This window comes from Xiphophorus hellerii, chromosome 24 (genome assembly GCF_003331165.1).
Source record: "Xiphophorus hellerii strain 12219 chromosome 24, Xiphophorus_hellerii-4.1, whole genome shotgun sequence".
Lineage (NCBI taxonomy): Eukaryota > Metazoa > Chordata > Actinopteri > Cyprinodontiformes > Poeciliidae > Xiphophorus > Xiphophorus hellerii.
In genome coordinates, this window is record NC_045695.1 from 14,563,209 (window position 1) to 14,583,995 (window position 20,787).

Consider the following 20,787-nt stretch of genomic DNA (forward strand, 5'->3'; position numbering starts at 1 on the left):
TGTGTTTGTGTGCTGCAGATTAGCATGCATGATGTTTGACTGCAGGAAAACAGATAAAATACCAGAGCAGGGTAGAGTAGTCAAAACATTTACACAAGAATAGCACGACTTTAGCATATTTTTACTAAAGTAAAAGGAAGAAGTAGCCAAGAAATTACTAAAGAGTAAAAAAAGTATTTGGTAAAAGTAACTGATCAAATTATCAATCATTTCATATTTAAAAATTACATCATCAGATGGACCAAAATGTAAAGTTAAGTGGAAATTTGGGTATTTTAAGAACAAAATGATTAGGATTTTTCTTAATCAGTTTCTTTCAATAAAAATTGATTAAACTTTAACAAAAACTGCAGGTTAATTTTTGGTTAAAACATGTTTGTTTTTCATTCAGTGGGTAGAAAATCCAGAAATTTTACTCAAATAATAGTAGAAATTACTTATGATAAAATTACTGAAGTAAAAGTAAAAAGTACAGCGCAGTAAAAATATTCATATTTTCAAAAATGTACTCAAATAATGTAACTAACTACTACCCAACTGTGGAAAAAACAGAAAAACAAAAAAAACAAAAAAAAAACAAAAGTGATAAAAAAAGCAGCCAATAAAAAAACAGCTTTTTAAGATACAACCAAACTAGTTTTTAAATTAACAAATGTTAATATGTTGATGTCTACTATTCAAAGAAAATATGACACTTCCATCGCTGTGCATCACAGAAGCACTATGCCAAACATTTCCAAAGAGTTTCCTTTCTTTAGCATCTTGCGGTCTGCTTTCAGGGTGAATTTGTTTGGGCGGTTGTTTTTAGCATCTGTTTTGAATAATCAAAACAAAAATACTTTATTGATACCAAAGGGAAAATAAATGTTGCTGTAACTCATGCTTATTCAAATTCTTCAAAGAGTTATTGTAGATAGTGATGATGACTGTTGGCAGGAAAGGTCTCCTGTAGCGGCTTCTATAGATAAATAGACGATTTCAACCTCTTTCAGACTCTTAATTTAGTTTTTATTGCTTATATTGAACATTTAAGTATTGTAAATAAGTCCAAATGTGTCAGAAAACAGAGGTTCTTATAGGGTGTCCTATTTTTATGTTAGTAGGACATATTGATGGGCTAAAACGCCAAATTAGAACTGCAGATAATCAGAAGACAGCCAATAGAAAGGTATGGTTGGCTGATATTAAGCTTACAGTCACACAGGCTCAGTTGGACCCCTAAAGCTCTGCAGATTAGGAAAATAACCAGGCTGCTCTGCAACAGGAGCGTCCTTAAACTACTATGAAGCAAAAAACACATTTAAAGCACAAAAAAGAGAGAAAACTCTCAAATTTGTAAAAGAAAAAAAAATCCCAGCGTTTTGTATGGAGCCACGCTCTGATCCGGGATGCCTTCCTCCTTACCCCGTCTTCCTCCTCCAGGATCCACACACTGCCCACCAGAAAGGAGCCGCTTTTTTGTCGGAGAAATCCCGATCCACCGCTCGGTACCTCGGTGTCGTCCTCGCAGATGGACCGCTCCCTCTCAGCTGGGACGGGGCTTCTGAGCGGCGGCCATCGAAACAAATGCGGCCGGCCGCGGATCAAGCTTTCCAGCAGAACAATAAAGAGCTGCACACCGCCTCCAGCGCTGACGCTGGTGGAGCTGGTGGTGGTGGTGGAGGTGGTGCAACCCGGCGTATCGGGCGCGGAGAGAGCGCAACCAGAGCCAGCGCAACAGCGACACCTCCTGGTTGCTTCCGCTGCACATTTCTCCTGCAAATGTGTTTCACCTTTCCGCATTTTGTGACAATACAGCTGCAAAGTACCATGATTTATTTTATGTTAATTTTATATGCAAACTTTGACGGTGTAAAAGGGACGTTATAATTAGAAAACAAGGAGAAAATCTCCACCAAAAAATGGGAAATTTCTCAGACTGAAAAGTCAGAAATTTGCTAGAAAAAAAGAGATTTGGAGATTAATCTCGGAATTTAACGGTTGCATTAGCATGACAAGCTCACAGTTTTAAATTTTTTGTGTTGATTGTTTTCCTATTCGGACTGCAAGATTTGCTTTTAAGTAAGATTAGGTCAATAAACGAGTTTCTCCAAAATCAAGGTAAATACAAAAATTGTAATAAATGCAAATCTATTTTTTGAACTTTTAATATTAATATATATTTTTAAAGATATCTATTTAAAAACACTTCCCTAAAAATGAAAACGTGTCTATCTGTATTAACCAACTATGCTTGCTGACCACAATTGAGGTCCAGGATCCGCCCAAAATCCTTCAGAGGGTCACAAATGGCCCCTGGACCGCATTTTGGACACCACTACAGTTTTAGTCTGTAAAAACTGGATGCAAAACTGCAGGACTGAGTAACATCATCATCAACAACAACATTTAAAAACTCATAAAATAACAGTTACATTGTTTTGTTGCTACAAATCTGCATACTTCCACTTTAAATGAATCACAACTTGACCTACTTTTGGATTTTTTTTATAAATTACATTCATTTTCTTATGAGGAAAAAAAAAAGAACACACATGGAAACCTCCTGGTGGTGGCGCCGCTGCCATGTCATGCCAGGTCAGATCATGTCTGGTCAGGTCAGGTCAGTAGGTCGTGTTTCTGTGTGGCCTAGAACAAACAAATAAATAAATGTGTCCATGTGTTTATTCGTGCCCTGCTAGAACCGCAAATATGACCCAACAGGACGAGGATGGACAGACAGACAAGAACAATAACCTCTGAACTCGTGAAACAACACCTGGATACAGCTGGATACAAATACTCAACATATAAGTGAGGTAAGTAAGATTAATATGTTGAACACTGAAGAAAGAAGTCTCTGAACTGGCTGTTATTGCTTTAATTGTCTTTTAAAACAATTAAGTTCTTGGATTAAACTATTTATTTGGCTTGCTTTACATTTAATGGGACATTTTTTCCAGCTGTGCACTGTTTTATTTGCTTTACGGTTGTGTTTACTCTAACTTCAGCAGTATAATTAAACGTCTGCGGTCTAAACAGGACATATTTTATCATGATTAGCATGTGATATGCCTGCTGTGTGTGATTATAGACATTTTAAGAGGGAATAAATATGTGTGTGCAATATTTTTTACTTATCAGAAATGGCAAAATTGCTTTATATAAAACTTTTCAAATGCCTTTTCTTTTCTTTTTGTTTTTAAGTGTTAAAATTGATTTCAAACATGTTGGGAAATGTTATTTTGGTTTGATCAAGTGTCATAAGTTTTTTATTTCAAAGCTAACTGCCCCAAATGTAAATCCAAATGTGTAATATGAAGTTTTCAGAAGAATATACAAAATATACATAAAACTTGTATAAGTATTAATTAGTAGCATTTTCCAAAATGTTTTGTTATCAAGAAAATAAACTTGGTTTGGAAACAAGAGATCAAAATGGCTGCACATAGATCCATTTTGGGGGAATTAAGTTTGGAGTTAAAACAATAACAGCTTTACTTTGACACTGAAAGTAGCTTTGACATTGAAAAATAAAACATTTTAAATATGTAAAGAAAAGCAGAAAAAAAAACAGACAAAAACGTTAAAAACATGAGAGTATCATCATAGGGGTTTCAATTTCCGTTTTATCTTTAATGACAATGTTGCCACAATATTAGGTCCATAAAAAATGAGCCGTAATATTGTGTCTGAATGTTTTACTTATATTTGAGTGAATTTTGTAGCATTGAAGAGAAAAAGAAAATGTGGCCCGTACGGGGATCGAACCCGCGACCTTGGCGTTATTAGCACCACGCTCTAACCAACTGAGCTAACCGGCCATATCGCCTGACGCGTCCAGTGTCTTTCAAGAACCATAGAAAGCTTCTGTTTTTGTAAAATTTAGTGTTTTTTTTTTATTAATCCGGTTTTATTTGTCATTCTAAAGACAAAACACTGCTAATAATCTAGGATATCCGGGTCCAACAAACGCTAAGGCGGGAGTGACGGTCTGTTGCCATAGTTACCCCCCAAGAGAAGACGAGACTGCTCACGTGACCTGGCAAGATGGCGACTATAATGTAGAATGGGATGTAAGTGTGAGTATCTTTCTCTTACCGCGGCTTTTCCCCTGAACGGCTGTGAAGATCGATCATTTCTCTTAGCGCAGCCTTGCTGGGTTTTTTTCCTTAAAGAGAAGCGGGACACATTTTGCTCCGTTTTGGTCTCCCTGCTTCCTGCCATCTGAGGAAGCGCTGCGTGAATCAGCTAACGTTAGCTCTCCCCTGCCACATCTGACCACTTATTGTTTTACTGCTGCTGAGCTCCTTACACTGTTATTAAGCTGGATCGCAGCCAGTGATGTTCAGGTTCTCCTCTTTCTTGTGGTTGTGTCTCCTCTCTGCCAGGATCTGAGTTACCACGGTCCGTGTTTGGACGGTATTGGGAACTACTGGTCAATTGTTCATCACATCTGGTGATCAGGATGGCCTTAAATGTCTTTGGTAAGCAGCATCACACATCAGGTGATGTAGTTGGAGTGTGTTCATTTTTCTATGTGTGTATTTAGGAAAAGATGGTAAGATCTGTTATTTCTTTCACTTAAGGTTAATGTTTTATAAAGCTGGACAAGTAAAACTGTGGATATTAAATAATATCTACATCTAGTAGGTACAAATGCACTACCGCGTATTAACATTACCAGTTATCTGCCAATTAAATCTATTAGTTTTGCACTTTATTGCATGTCGATACACCAGGATTGAGGGTAAAAGTGCCACAGTGCAATAAAACATGCAAAAATATTTAAATGTGATCATTGAAATAAAATTGGAAATCATTCAATAAACATATTAAATGTGAAAAATATTAAAAGCTATAAATACATAACATACAATCCTATTTGTTATCAAATAGTTTCTGTCCACTATTTAATTATGCATCAAGCTAAATCTAAATAGTTTTGTACATAATGTTTACAAATACATTTCTAGCACATATATTTAATAAATGATGATTGTTTTCCATACAGTTTACTACAATCATCGGTAAAATGATTGTTTGGTCAGTTGTTACAATTGTTAGTTTGTTTAAACTTTTTTTTATATGGATTTAAAAGGCAATAAATGCCTATTTTTACCAGTTATTTCCAGATTTAATTAAAAATTTAATGGATTCATTCCAGAGGTATTTTACCTACAATTATTTATTTTATTTTAATATATTTATTTCCTGTTTTATTCCATAAATAATAATGTTTTGGATTGCCACTGGTTTGTGCAAAATTGAGCTTAATGTTGAATATTTACACTTCCATTTGTATTAAACAGTCTGTAGTAAAGTAATCTTCAACGCGCCACACCTTTCCTCGTGTATTTGCTCAAAACGTCACGGTAACTGCAGTGGATTCTGGACACAGAGTCCATGTTATGTCTGCGTTGGCGGGTTTGTCTAATCGAGCGGCTGTATTGCTCTGAGAAGGGAGGGCGAGACGCTCGCTTGCTCCGGGAGGATTGGGAGTTATTTTGAAGACAGGATACCAAAGAGGACGAGTGCTCGACAGATAAGGCTTGAGGAATGAGCACAGAGTACACCAAGACAGGAAGTCCCACTGTTAGTTTTACACATGCAGCAAAGACGGAACAATCTGCAAGGTGCTGAGCAGAGGGTGCATGTTTATTTTTATTGCAGGACTTGGAGTTTGTTGGGGAAACAATTTAATTTAATGTTTGGCTGTTGCAAGCATTGTTTCTAATGAGAGCAAATCCAGGCATCTGTTAATCGTTTACACTTATTATGATCAAGGAACTAGAGATATGGCAACATTATCTGCCAGAGTTTCATTATGTGGCCATAAAGATGATAACATTTGCACAAAATGCGGTTATATGCTTCAGAAGGGTCATTTTGTACAGGGCAAATACATTGTCATCTCAATATCAGTGTGTGCAATATTAATATCGCAAAGACTCCTGAAGTGTTATGAATTTCCATTTTTGATGCACCTATTCTGTGCATTTTTCTTCTTATTCAAGCCTTTTTTCTAACAAAATAACTCCTGCAGTTAAGCCCAAAGACTCTGTGGTTTGGATAAAATCCTGATACTTTTTCCTGAAATCTTAAGCTTAGCCGATGCTTTTATTTATTATTGTTTTGTTGGATGAAAACTCTGCGTTTTCAGCTACTGTGACCCTCAATCCACACAACAGCTGGCAGGAGATGAAAAGTTCAATCTAATCTGACCTTACCTAGTTCAGGGATTATATAAAAATTCAAACTTTGTCCACTAGATGGCAGCGTAGCAAAGGGCAATAAGAGTATTATTTTTCCTTTGTCTTCAGATCACGATGAGTACAGACCACCAGTCTGGAAATCTTACTGTAAGTATCAATATAGGCACTTTTTATGCAATATGTGTGATTTTGTTTCTGATTTTACATTTTTATCTTATATCTTTATTACTTTGAGATAACCACAAAGTGATGCCTTCTCTGTTGATGTTTGGCAAACCATCTGAAGTCTGTTTTCTGCTGTAGTGTACCAGCTCCAGCAGGAGGCGCCACACCCTCGCAGGATCACTTGCACATCAGAGGTGAGATCACGCCTTCTGGCATCATCACTGCGTTTACCAGAAGATGTACCTTTTTATATGTCACCATTAGCTGCAATCTTTAAATCCACAATTCTAATAATGAAATATTTATTAATTTATTAGATTTTTAGACCACCGATGTAATCAGAAAAGCAGACAAAAGGTTCATTTTAACTCCTGAAGAGCTGCAGAGATCTACAGTTGAGTTGGAAGAATCTATTTGCAGAATCATTGACAAGATGTGCAATTTTTGAACAAAATATATAAGAAATCCCATTCGCTGTTTGGCACAGGTCTTATGGGAGATATGGCAAACCTGAGAAAGACTTTGACAAGAAGTAATCCGATTTAGAATAATGTAAAAGTCAAACACAACCCAGAGAACAGGACAGTTCATGGCAGCAGGGGAGGCGGTGTTAAGTCTCCCTGTGTTTCTAAAGGTCAGGCTGGTCTCACCCTGAGCCACACGAGAAATCACAGAACACCTCTATATTCATACACAACTAATTGTCTTCCTCTGCAAAATGTAAAGGTCAAGATTCTTGCTGACCTTGCACTAATTGATACACCGCTGCACATCTGTCCAAACTAGAACGAGACACCAGATGTCTGTGGTTTGGGAGAACCCAAAGGGATTACTGTTGGGATTGACCGTCTGTTGAATTTGTTGATAGCTGTCCTCTGAGGTTGGGCTTGTCGTGGTGTTTGTGTAGGTACTAAATGAGCAGCTTTTGGCTTTGCGACCCAGTCCATGACCCAATTATAGCAGGCGGGTAGACTGGATTGAGGACACCCCACCTCTCCTTACCCTCGTCTGCTCCAATCAGCAGAGACTGTTTAGGTGTCACCATATGTGACTAAATAACTGTCCCTTATCTGTGACTCATATTTATTAATGTTCTGTGACACCAAGAAGCTTTGTAACATCTAAGAGGTCTGTGATGACCAATGATGAAACATGATGATTTGAGTTGATTTCACTTCATTAGTCAAAATGGAGAGTTAATTATTAGGGTGATTTAATAAAGAAAAGTTTCTTAATGAGTGATAAACCAATCATTCTACCAACGATCAATTGTTCTTTGATCTCCTCTGACTTTTTTCCATTTCAATAAATGCTGTATTAATAAAAAAATGAGCGAGGAGCGATGGACCAATTGAGGAGGACTCAAAGCAGACATCCGCCGGACACTTCTTGTCTCTGTCCCTTGCATTAATTAATGTCACTGTTCTTGAAGGTGGGATCTTAATAATGTAATCTTGAACTTTGTCTCCGTCTTGCCTGCTTCAAGGTCAAAGTCTGGTACGTATCTCAGACTTTATCTCAAGAGTGGTCTTGATCTTTCCCCCTCCAAAGTCTTAGTCATGAGACCAATGTTGGTCTTGTCTCCTACAAACTGTTGGTCGTGTCTCTGTCTCAAGACTGGTCTTTGTCTTGGTCTCTCCTCTTTCAAAATCTTGGTCTTTGTCTCTTGTGTCCAATAACATCAATGGTCTTGTCTGTGGTCTTAATTAATTTGGTCTTGGTCTAGGATTTGATCTTACCTCTTTCAAAGTTTTGGTCTAGTCACACTCTGCCTCTCGCGTCACGACAACAATGTTCTTGAAGTTTGTCTCTCCTGGGTTTGGTCTTGGTCATTTAAAGTCTTGGTTTTGTCTCTGTGTCTTGCATACGATAACATCAATGTTGGTTTTTTATTAGTTTGGTCTTGGACTCTGTCCAGCCTTTCTCAGTATCTTGCCTCTCTTCTGATTAAGTAGTTTTTAACACTACTCTGAATGCACACCACTGCTTCAGATTGTTGTTTCCTGACATTGTTAACCCTTCCAATCTATAAGTGGATGATGAACCTGCTATATGATCCAATTCAGGCAGCTCTGCTGGTTGACAATATGGATTAGTAGATGATGTTTCTACACAGCCCTGGGCTATAATATTTAAAAATGTGTGGCCTAAGACTCACCACGTTGAAGTATTGGCGAGATTTAACATTTTGGAGAGTATAACTTTTTTCTTTCACTTCCTGCCGTTCCCTGTTTAAACACAAAAACACAAAAAAATGTCACATTTCATCACTTTGTTTCATCACTTCTCTCAGGGGACAAAAAAGCTGAAAGGTCTGGGCGTGAATTAAATCCCTTCTCTTTACTAAGTGCTGCTGATGGTGTCAATTGGGTGTTAGTAATGGTTATTAGGGCTGGCTTGGCTCGTGTCCTGGGAACACGTGCACAGCTGACATGAGGCGGCTAGTGAACCTCTGCTTTGCTCATAAACCAGCTGGATTTCCTCCATTCCAGCTGAAATGTTTCACCATCTCACACACAATGTGTCACGGTTTACTTTGACAGCTTGAGCACAATGCATTCACACTGTAAATATATACAAAAGAATCCCATCTTTTATGGAAATCCATAAGATTTATTATTGTTTTAAAATCAACACCGTGTCTAAATTAACATTCACTGCTGTTTGTGTTGATTTATTGGCTCAGCAGCAGATTTGTTGGCAGCAACAAAGTGTTCAGCTTTTATATCTGACTCATGCAATATTCTGTTCGCCCACATAGTCACGAACACAGTGGCTGTTTGGTGAAAAATACTTTCAAGTTCTGAACTTTTATTGTCGTCATTTAAGCTGTATTTTCTCCCTGTTCAGGTGGAAAACCGGCCTAAGTACTATGGAAGGGAGTAAGTTACAGTTTTGTGATTGAATATGATGACCATTGATCTTAGATCTTTAGTTGCTAAATCCGACTGTCTTCCTGGTCCAGGTTCCATGGGATGATATCCAGAGAGGAGGCCGATCAGCTCCTGAGTCAGGCTGAAGGCAGCTACCTCATCAGGGAGAGCCAGAGGCAGCCGGGCACCTACACTCTGGCTTTAAGGTATTTCTAAGAAACCATGTGTGACTTGGTGTTTAGACGACTCCTGAACTGGGACCAGAATGGAGTTCTTTTTAACTCAATCTCAAAAACTGAGTCAGAATAGTTTTTATCTGATAAATTCAGTGCATCACTTCTAAAGGAGGCTTCATCTGCTTATAATAAATATGAGGCTTTATTAACTGAGCCACCATGTTTTCACTGAGTAGGCGTCACACTTTTGAAATGGGCACATGGCTCGATTCAGATTGGCTTTTGGGTCAATTGCTCTATTCATAGACGCGTCATTCTTCCACCTGAACCGCTCTGTCTCCCTGTGGTTCTAATTATCTTCCATAAATACTCTTTCATAAACCAGAGTCCCAATCTGGGTGGCAGAAAAAGAAAGGTTGGGTTTTGGGTTAATGATTTATACCGGTGCTGTTTTATCTCGCAGCGGTTTCACTATTGACCCATTTCAGTTTTTTCCTGCAGAAACGGTAACTTGCTGGGCACAGTTACACATTCACACACGAAATCTGTCATCTTAAAGAAAGAAAAATATTCAACAGTTGTTAAAATCAGAAAATCCTGAAGGAAAATATTTTATGTCTCATAATTGTCAGGCCTTTGGTCAGACAGCACCTGTTGCTCTGCTCAGGTTAAAAATCACAAATTTCACAAGAGTTGAAATAGTCATGTCCAGCTTAACGGTGTTTGGCACCAGCTGGTAAAAAATCATTTGAACTGAGAGAATTAGAAACATTTTGATCTTACTTTCAGAACAAAGTCAGCACAGCTTCCTCTTTCTTCCAGGTTTGGAAACCAGACGAGGAATTTCCGTCTCTACCACGATGGGAAACACTTTGTTGGCGAGAAAAGGTTCGAGTCTATCCATGACCTGGTGACGGATGGCCTCATCACGCTCTACATCGAGACAAAGGTGCTTGTGAAAATATTTTTCCAGACTGTTTTAGGAAAAACACAACAAAATATGTTTTTTCAGACTTCTTTGATATTTTTTTCTGAAAACTGTGGAAAGTTTTGTCTGGAAAAGTCAGATTTTTACATGGAAGCTGTGCAGTAGCCCTGATTTAATCTGTTTTACCCAACAAATTAAACCACATTAATACTGTGGTTCTATTTCTTCTCTCAGGCAGCGGAGTACATCGCCAAGATGACCATCAACCCCATCTACGAACGCGTGGGCTACACCACTCTGAACCAGGAGCCCACTCTGAAGAAACTCCTGCCACACAGCCCAGAGACGCCCGGCGGACCGGTCCCTATCAAAGATGGCCGAAACACAGAAGAGAGGGTGAGTGATCAGGACCAACCTTCTGTCTACAGTGAAAGGTCAAAGGTTGTAGGGTCTCCGATGATGCCTAAGATTTTCAGACATTCACATTAAAAACCCATCATTGTTTCCAGGATAAATAGTTTTAATCTGGGAGCTGCTGCTGCTGAAATATAAATAATAATTCTAGTTTTAATCATTTCTTGATTATCTAATTAGCTAAACAAACACAAACACCCAAGAAACAACAAAGCCTTACTGCTACTTAACTTAGAGTGGAAGATAATTGCATTCAAGATATTAAACTTGAACTTTTGTCTAAATTTATGCAACTTACATAAGAAATCATTAGAGCTGATGTTTCACTAACACACACAAAGGGATGAATAATTTATTATCGGAAGCTGTAAGAGTTTGTTCTGCAGGCAATGCACCAAATAAAATTCCTTAGTTCCAAGCCCGTAATATCCTAAGTAGCCACTTTGTAATAAAACTACAAGTTGTGAAAGCTGTGAAATCCCAGTCACGACTGAAGTAATTAAAACAACCAGAGGTGAATTTAAATAAGAGCAGAGGTGAAGGCGGTTGGTGTAGATGCAGCAGTGGGAGGTGGAGGAGGATGGATGCAGAGGAGAGATGGCCTCCAGCCAAGGGCTCTGCAGTAAAGTTACATAACAGCAGCAGGATGCAGAAGGTTCCAATCTCCAGAATGTTCAGGATTCATTTCCATTCAGCTGCGAAATGATTCGTTTTCTCTCTGTAGGTGGATTCAGTTTAGTTGCACGGGGGTGGAGGTGATTTGATAAGGTGGACTTAATGATTGTTTGCACATTAAACCCCCCAGAATCATCCTCCGCGTGGATCTTTTAATGAAATATATGACTAAGTGTTGGAGTTTGAGGGGTATAAATACTTATGCAAGGTGTGAAAGTGACATTTGTGGATCCTGAGGCCCTGCATGACCTGCAGTGCATGACCACCTTCCACTGCACCTCATACATCACTGTCTGTGCTTCGGTGTGCATGTGCGTCGGTGGAGGGGGGGGTTGGTCCTGTGTACGTGTGTGCTTTTGTAATTGGGTGGAATTGCAGACAAAGCAGTGCAGCTGTGACACTGAGACCAGAACTGGCTCCCATCATTGTTTTATTACTCTCTATGATGGGTTTGGTGGCGTTTTTAAAGCTTCCAGATGATCCAAGAGCGCCTTACAATGACTGTCTGCTTGCTTGTTTTGTGTCTTTAAGGTTTAAAATCTATTTATTATGATATATTTTACAACAAAAATAATTTTAAAAGAACCAAATACACAATTTAAAGCTTAACTGTGAAGTTTTTCTACTCTACGTTGGTCCTAAGATATCAGAAAATGTATATTTACCTGAAGCAACAATTAGGAGAAACAGCCTTGTATTTCTCTAATATATTTGGACAATATGGTTATTTAATATCAACTTTAGCAACATCGAAATAATATAAAAAACGATAAAAATTGTGCTTTAATTTGTTTTTGTGAATTTCAGGAGAAAAATGCAGTTTATGTTGAAGAATAAATTAAGACACTCAAATAAATTCCCACTTAAAACAAATAAGAAATTCAAAATTAAATATTTTATTGCTCAAAATGCAACAACATATAATTCCTCTAGTGGATGCTTAATGACTTGTACCAAAGGATGCTTCTTCCGTTAAAGAAATACTTCAAAAAAATAATTAATAGATTAATAATTGGATAGCAAAAGGTGCGTGGTAAGATTTTTTTTACAGAATAAATACCAAGTGAACTAAAACTGCCATTTGAGGAGTTCAGACAAACTGCTATTTTTTTCCATCTTAAATGCAAAACTTATATGCTTTGTACAGATTTGACCTAATTACTGTTGAATATGTTGTTGTTTCAGCAAAATTTTCTTCTTTTGAGCCAGTAACGATGAATCGATTGCAGAATTAGTTGACAATTATTTCAATAATTGGTTCATTAATCCAGCAAAAACTACCTGGGAATTAAAAAAAACAAACATTAATCTAGGTATTAAAAGTAAGTGATGTCTTCATTTTATGGAGTTCAGCTTCTTCTCTTTGTTGGGTGCAAACAGACCTTAGTGTTATTGTTTGTTTATTACAAAATACACCAGTAAAAGCAAGTTTGTTTTGTTTTTTTCATCTGTAAATGTTAAACTAACTTAAAGACAAAAGAATGGAGGGAAAGAAAAAGTGTGAAGGAATGAATAAAACAACAGCTTGTTCCTCGGCTCGTTCTCTCCTCCCCCGGGACCAGGCGAGGTGGCAGAACCAGTGGCGAAACAACAGGAACCGCTGGAGCGTGATTGGCCCGTTCCTCTCTCATTGTGACCTGTTAAATTCGTCCGTTGCTGCAGCCTCCTCCCCCCGCCTCTCCTCCGTCTCCCTCCATCCCTCCTCCTGTCTCTCACTAACACAGTGAGAGCCATGTGGGCAGAAGCGCTCATCCACCGGAGACTCAGGAATCCTGTCGCATCATTCCCAGCTGGGAGTATTTCACTGTCACCTTCCAGGAAATTAAGCGTTTTTGTGTTTTTGTTAGTTTTAAGCCATGGGACTGATTCAGAAGAGCTTTTGTTGTGAAGTGGAGATGCTCTAATCTGATTGGCTGATCTTTGTTGTGGGTTGCTTTCGTCAGAATGTTGTCAGTCGGAAATTGGAGGGTGTAATTGTTCCAGAACTTTTTATTTAAATTTTTTTTTTTGTTAATTTTCTTTAATAGAAATCCACTTTAGATCGTGAACCATGCCGAGCAGAGAGTCGTACGCTGTTAAAAGAGGAAAAAAGCAGCAAAACAGACGAAACAAGAAGAAAACGAGTCAGAAAGGATCTTTGTTTTCAGTTGCTCTCGGGCTGAATGCCAGTGTCGGTTCAGTTCCTTCCCTGGCCGCCTCCAGGAGCGGTCCGGACCCGGCGAAACGGACGGCGGCCCCCTCCAAACTCTCCTCCCCTGCTTCCACCTTCTGGCAACCAATCAGATCTTTTGCCCTTTCGCAGCTCACGTCTCTGGTGCGGCGCGCCACGCTGAGGGAGAGCGACATGGTGCCCAAGTATGAGAAGGTCCACAACTTCAAGGTGAGGCTTTATCTGACCGGGTGGGGAACATGAGGTTCTGTGTTGGCATGACAACAGAGCTGATGGTTAGACCAGGTTCCTGCAGTCTGGAGGCGTCTGCAGCTGGTTTGACTGGTTTTATGGTCCGGAGAAGTTAGGAAAACAAAATAAGAGCATGGAAAAATATTGGCATAACCAGAAGTTTTTATTCTCACATTCGCTAAATTTTATCCATCCATCCATCCATCCATCCATCCATCCATCCATCCATCCATCCATCCATCCATCCATCCATCCATCCATCCATCCATCCATCCATCCATCCATCCATCCATCCATCCATCCATCCATCCATCCATTCATTGATTGATTAATTATAAAGTTCTTTAAAGTTTGTCAAACTGACTCGTTTTAACATGAACTCCTGACTTGTAGGAACCAAAAGTTGAATATTAACAAGCTTGTTGCTCAGTGAGGTTATCAGCATGTCATTATAAAGGACCAGTTGGTTCAGTAAATGAGCTGATTAAATCTCTCCATCATGTCTCTCTCAGTCTTTCGTTCGTTCCTGACTGTCTATTTTTAAGATTACAGCTGGCACTCAGCAGTTACTTGACCTTTCTGAGTGATTTTCTCACCTTTTCTTATCAACACAGAGCTGCTCAACACAACCTTTTGTTACTTCAGTCCATATCTTCTCCTTTTAATTATGTTTTCTGTCATTTAAAATGTGTAAAAGCAGCTGTTTGAACTTTTTCTGCCCTGCAGGTTCACACGTTCAGAGGTCCTCACTGGTGTGAATACTGTGCCAACTTCATGTGGGGTCTGATCGCTCAGGGAGTCAAATGTGCAGGTATTTAAATCTATATGTTGTGGGTGTTTGACGCTGTCCGCCCCTCTGTTTAACCCAGAGATGCTGACGTTGACTCATCTGCTGTTTTGTAACGTGACGCCTGTCCAGTTCTGAAGAACGACGTGTCTCTGTGTGGGCGCCCGTCCTGCTCCTACGCTTCAGTCCTGCTGCAATCATAGGAAACATCAGAGATGATGCAGCAAGTCGCAGTTCACTCCTGTTGACACGGAGAAAGGGATGAGAGAGGGAAAAGAAGAGAAAACTGGAGGGACAGGAATCATTCCTGTTGTCCATTTATCGATCCATACATTCATTTTTTCAGACATTCTTTAATCCAACCTTCCGTCCAGATGGACATTTGTTTGTTCATCTGTCTGTTCATCCGTTCATCCATTCGTCTATCCAACTCTTCATCCATTTATCCACCCATCTGTTTGTCCATCTGTCCATCTAACGTCCATTTATCTATTCATCCATCCATCCATCCGTCCATCCATCCATCTGTTCATTCATCCATCCTTTAGTCTATCAATTTATCTGACCATCTGTTCGTTTATCCATCCATCCGTCTGACTGTCCATTTTTCATCCATCCATCCATCCATCCATCCATCCATCCATCCATCCATCCATTCCTTCATCTTTTTGTCCATTTATCCAGCTTTTCATCCATCCATCTATTCACCCCTTCATTCCTCCAGTTGTTTACTCATCCCTCTATCCAAGTTTTCATCCAGTCATCATTGATCCATCCTTCCTTCCTTCTCTCCTCCGTTTATTCTCTCAGATTCTGGAATTTCATGAATTGGTTAAAACTATATTTATTCTGCCATAAATTCAAGTGTTCATTTTTCCTTTGTAGTTTGGTTAAAACGCAAAGTTTAGACTTTAAATTCGTCACATCACGACTTTGGATGAGTAAAAGACGATGTGTGTGTTCCTCCGGTCAGACTGCGGGCTGAACGTTCACAAGCAGTGCTCCAAAGTCGTCCCCAACGACTGCCAGCCGGACCTGCGGCACGTCAAGAAGGTCTACAGCTGCGACCTGACCACGCTGGTCAAAGCCCACAACACCAAGAGGCCCATGGTGGTCGACATGTGCATTCAGGAAATCGAAGCTCGAGGTGAGATGAAGGAAGCCGGAGTGAGTCAGAGATTATGTAACGTAGAGAGAAGAACACCCACAAGGCTGCTGCGTGCGTCAGCCGCTCATTGATTATAGAATAAGCAGAAAATGAGGAGATGTAACAGCTCTGTCTGGAGCTTTAGTGATTTATCTCCCCTAAATTACAATTTATGCTTTTATTTTTAGGATTATTACATAATATTTTAAATTATTTATCAAAGAAATGAACCTGAATCTGAAATGTCCAATCGTTCAGGTCTTCAGTCTGAGGGTCTGTACAGAATATCTGGCTTCAGTGAGCTGATTGAGGACGTCAAGCTGGCCTTTGACAGAGGTGAGTGTCGCCCCCTGCTGTCCACAGGTTGTCACCACAACCAAGGCTGGGCAATACAGCAATTTAATCAATTATTTAATCAAAGTTTTGTTGTTTGAAGATTTAACTTTTGGAAAATATGGATATTTTCACGAATGCGCTCCTTGGGGTTTTATAATTCAGTGTCAGCTCAGGGCGGCCATCTTGTTTTACAACTTTTATTTATTTGGACTTTGAATTCACCTCTACCACAGAGTATTGGGATCAGGCTATTATTATTATTTATTATAAGAATAATGTCATAATATTGCAAGAATAAAGCCATGTGATAATCGAGTCGAAATAATATGAGAATAAAGCTGTAATAATATGAGGATAAAGTCAAAATATCATCAGAATAAAGTCATAATATTTGTAGAATGAAGTAGTAACTTTATGAGAACTCCAACACAAAAAGTTACAAACAATTAAAATGAGGAATACTGAACAACTTGTGGGTTTTAAGCAAAGATTCTCATAGCTTGTCCCTAATTCTCTGCCGTAAAACTCAAAGAAGGGATGATTGAACTGAAAAATACTTTAAAAAAATATTTTCTGCCATTTCTAATTTTTTGTTGGAAATAAAGCAAGAAAAAAAAATCTTAAAATCATTTAAGCCATGTTGCCCAGCCTTACCACCACCTTGTTTTTGTTTCTTGATTTGTCGGCCGTCGCTGATCGATTTTTCGTTTTCCACAGACGGAGAGAAAGCAGACATTTCATCAAACGCTTATGAGGACATAAACATCATCACCGGCGCCCTCAAGCTGTACTTCAGGGAACTGCCGATTCCTCTCATCACATACGACGCCTACCCACGCTTCATAGAGACCGCAAGTGGGTGTTCCTGCTTTAATTGACATTTTGTGTTAAGTTTAGGATGTTATTTGATGGTTAAAGTTTTCCTACTGTGTGGCGTAGAAATTACAGACCCAGAAAAACGACTGGAGTCTCTGCATGAGGCCTTGAAGCTGCTGCCCCCCGCCCACATCGAGACACTCAGATACCTCATGGCTCACCTCAAGAGGTCAGCACTGTAGCTTTACCAATTATAATGTCTTTATCTTAACTTAGCAGAAGAAGAAATCTTATGTCGCCCCCTGCTGTTCATCCAGGGTCACGGATTACGAGAAGGAGAACCTCATGTCCAGTGAGAACCTGGGTATCGTCTTCGGCCCGACGCTGATGAGGGCGCCTGAACTGGACGCCATGACGGCCCTCAATGACATCCGATACCAGAGACTGGTGGTGGAGACGCTCATTACCAATGAAGATGTGTTGTTCTGAGAGAAAAGGACGAAAAAAAAGCTCCGGAGAAATGGAGGAACATGTCTGGGAAGATGAAGGAAGGGACTGTTTACGAGGATTCCCCCGCATTTTTATGTAATCTTTCACAATCAGCAAACTTGAAGATGTTAAATATTGATAATGACAGCTGAAACTCTGAGCCTTCTGAGGTCAAAAGAAACGTAGCAACTGCCCATGTAGGGGAAACACTGGTTTTAGTTTTTAAACGGATGCCTTGAAACTTTTAGCTTTTAGTTTTTCTGTTTATTTATCTTGTGAAAAGACCAACAAAGGTGGCATTGACTTATGCATCTTGACATTTCAAGTTGAATCAGAGGCTAGAGAAGAAATGAACTCAATTTGTATATTATTTGGTTAATTTTTAGCATGACATTTATTTTTTCTCTTTGTTGTACCAATGCTTGTTAGCTAAAAATCTTTTTTCCGTCTTAAACTGTGCCACATTTGTAAGCAAAATTCAGCAACATTTAAAATTAATTTCAGTTCAATCCAATTAAAAATGCTTTATTTATCAGAAAGGGAAATTAAATGTTGTCATGACTCATATTATCAAAGAGCCTTTTGGAATGTATTATGGTTAAAAAAACCAGGCAGAGATGTTGGAGTTGGGGATATAATTGAGGTTTTATGGTTAAAAAACCAGGCAGAGATGTTGGAGTTGGGGATATAATTGAGGTTTTATGGTTAAAAAACCAGGCAGAGATGTTGGAGTTGGGGATATAATTGAGGTTTTATGGTTAGAAAACCAGGCAGAGATGTTGGAGTTGGGGATACAATTGAGGTTTTATGGTTAGAAAACCAGGCAGAGATGTTGGAGTTGGGGATATGTTTGACTAGAATTGATGGTTTGAATGTCTTCTTTCTCTCTCTGCAACCATGAAGCCTTCTTTTCAACTCCTCTAGGATTTGTGGTCATATTACATGTATTAAGGCCTTTACGGGGATTTAATACCAACAAGCACTTTTACAACAAAGAAATAATCAAATCTGTGTTTTTCTTGCTATAGACGTCAAGACTTCACTTTTCTGTCTTCACTATGAAGTCAACTTGTTCATTTAAGTCTCCTCTGAGAAGGAAGCAGTACTGGCTTCATGAAAGTAGACAGCAGGATGAATGACAAACTCAAAACATCAGTGACTTTTCTGTTTTTAAATTTTCTCCCAAAGCTGGACTGTAACTACACAGCAGCCCGTAAAGAGAAACTATTTCATGCCATAGCTGAGCTTTAATTTGAGAAGTTTGTTGCTGTTGCTGTGTGGTTACTCCACCATTCCTGAACCACTTTTGCTCTGCGTTGTTAAACTGTTATTTTAACTGAATCACAACTAAATTAATAGGAGTGTTGAAACATCTCCAGCTGTGAAGGTTTAATGTACATTTTCAACCAGTCAAGTCAGTATTTCTGGTCCAAAGCTGTTGATAACTGCTTGTAATATGAAGGAGTTTATTTTCACCTTCTTTTTAAAGAAACTTGTGCCATTTGAAGGAATAAAATGGAGGCCTTTTGCTTGTTTCTGCTCATCAGTTAAGACTCCCTATTTCTTGTTTTTACCCCCACTTTTGTCGGGGGACGGTGTTTGAATTGAAGCGATGACGACCCGGAGAAGTAAAGAGTTGGATGTAACTAACAAAGTTCTTTATCAAACATTTCCTAACCAAGTACTAACATCAAACTTTCCCTCTGAGCCGTCTGTTGTCTGTGAAATTTGCTTTTTTTTTTAGCATCTTGAAATGTCATTTTTTATTGTCATAGCTGTAAAGTATTTTCTATATGGTTTCTGCATGTTGTAATTAAATTATTAAACATGGCTTTCAAATCATGATCTGAATGTGATGCATTTATAATAAAAGAAATGGACTGTGTCCAAAGAAAGTTGACTGGAGGAAAGAAATGTGATGGAAAAACTACTTAAGGAGGTAGAGTTTTAGTGTCTAGCAGTTGTTTTTTTTCCATGCACAGTCAGCTTAGAAACTGTTCTACTCTGAAAGGTTTTTAAATTATATTGTTTCAATTTGAAATAAGCATTTCATAATGAAAGAAATTTTATTTGAATAGCATATTTTCAGCAACAGAGCAACAAAAATGTGCTTTTACAAGGAAAATAAAAATTAACAAGAAAAAAAATACAAAAATTACATTGCAGAGTTAAAAACTGAATTCTGGCTCTCTATAGCTGATTCTCCATACAAAATAATTGCACAAATTGAAATAACAAAAATAAAAATGCATGCATATTTTGAAAAAAGAAGAAAAAAACGAATTCTTTACAGGTTTCTGAATGTATTTCTCCCATTACTGCATAAAAAATGCAAATATGTAGGTGGAAGTATCATGTTTTGGACCCGTCAGCTCACCATCATAGAATCCACCATGTATTAGAGTGCCTTAAAAATACCAACATCTTCAAAAGATTAAACTGAAGAACTATATTTTGCAGCATAACAATGAGCCAAAATTCAAATAAAATTGAAATTTGCAAACTTTTTTGATCCCAAAGGGGAAGTCAAGTAAAATACTAAAACATAAATATATAAACCTACAATTGTCCTAATTTTTAACCAAGTTGAACAAATTTAAACTGATATATTTTACTGGGGAAAACTTGGTTAATGTCTGTTAATTGACAATAATGTGTGACAGTGACGTGCGGTCAGGGGAGGCAGGTGAGGCAGTGCCTCACCAGCCATCATGGAAAGAAAGAAAATATATAATCATAAAGTAATTTAAATTGTTATATTCATCCTGTGGTTTGTACTAAAAAATATTTATTTTTCATGTAGCTTCACCAATTTCGATTTTTATTTGTTCAAAATCGCTGAATTTTCTTATTTTCCCATTCAAATGCTTGGAAGCGATGCCGGTGAGGCAGCAGCGAGCTCTGCCTCACCTTGGATTGCGCAACCCCTGGCTCTGCGCTGGCTGCTAAGCGGAGATAGCATGTTGCTGTACGGCGTCAATAAAATGGTTTAAACAAATTTAATATGTGAACTTATTTCCAATAATTTAGCTTATGTATATAATGTACAGTGCTTTTTGTCACCATCTGTGTTTGTGTAACGTGTTTCGTGTAATGAGCGATTATAAACGGTAGAGAACAGGTTCGAGGTGAGGCAGGCAGTTCTCTTGCCTCATGGCAGGGGGCGCTCAAGATCCCAGACGTTCGTCTTGTTCACTCCTCAACTGCCGAGTAAGTGACAGCGAGCTAGGCTAAACGATTCGGGAAGCAAGTCAAGTGCAGCGATAGATTATAATAGAGATAGTGATTTTTTTCCTCTCGCTTATCCCGACTTTCGACATGGATGACTACATTACAACACTAAAAAAGTTTTCTCAAGTGGAAGAGAGACTTTTAAAACTGAAGGA

The 20,787-nt window shown here is 38.6% G+C and overlaps 2 protein-coding genes and 1 non-coding gene across 9 annotated transcripts in view; 1 reads left to right on the forward strand and 2 right to left on the reverse strand.

Moving 5' to 3' along the window:
* The window catches only part of LOC116715898 (FERM, ARHGEF and pleckstrin domain-containing protein 1-like), a 47,187-nt gene extending 42,979 nt beyond the window's left edge, over positions 1-4,208 (reverse strand). For 3 of the 5 annotated variants that reach the window (XM_032556621.1, XM_032556622.1, XM_032556618.1), the window contains exon 1: positions 1,405-1,659. The gene's annotated coding sequence lies outside the window, so the exon portion shown is untranslated. Of the gene's footprint in view, positions 1-1,404; positions 1,660-4,080 lie in introns of those variants that run through there. The other 2 variants (XM_032556620.1, XM_032556623.1) reach the window with 2 other exon arrangements.
* On the reverse strand, positions 3,730-3,803 carry trnai-aau (transfer RNA isoleucine (anticodon AAU)). The gene has a single exon. It is a non-coding gene; the product is annotated as a tRNA-Ile (tRNA).
* Positions 3,948-19,246, forward strand: LOC116715910 (N-chimaerin). 3 transcript variants are annotated; one of them, XR_004338291.1, is made up of 16 exons: positions 3,948-4,061; positions 4,371-4,466; positions 6,303-6,341; positions 6,498-6,553; positions 9,210-9,241; positions 9,325-9,438; positions 10,231-10,357; positions 10,571-10,732; positions 13,728-13,805; positions 14,553-14,637; positions 15,587-15,760; positions 16,019-16,096; positions 16,814-16,951; positions 17,036-17,141; positions 17,230-17,990; positions 18,045-19,246. XR_004338291.1 is itself a non-coding variant. In XM_032556662.1 (15 exons), exons 2-15 carry the CDS (start codon positions 4,448-4,450, stop codon positions 17,399-17,401), a joined length of 1,380 nt encoding a protein of 459 aa, XP_032412553.1. In that variant the 5' UTR covers positions 3,948-4,061; positions 4,371-4,447; the 3' UTR covers positions 17,402-19,246. The 3 variants fall into 3 exon arrangements, 2 of the variants coding, with proteins under 2 accessions (XP_032412553.1, XP_032412554.1); XM_032556662.1 differs by having other exon boundaries at positions 17,230-19,246; XM_032556663.1 differs by having other exon boundaries at positions 3,995-4,055; positions 17,230-19,246.
* Positions 19,247-20,787: the final 1,541 nt, after the last annotated feature.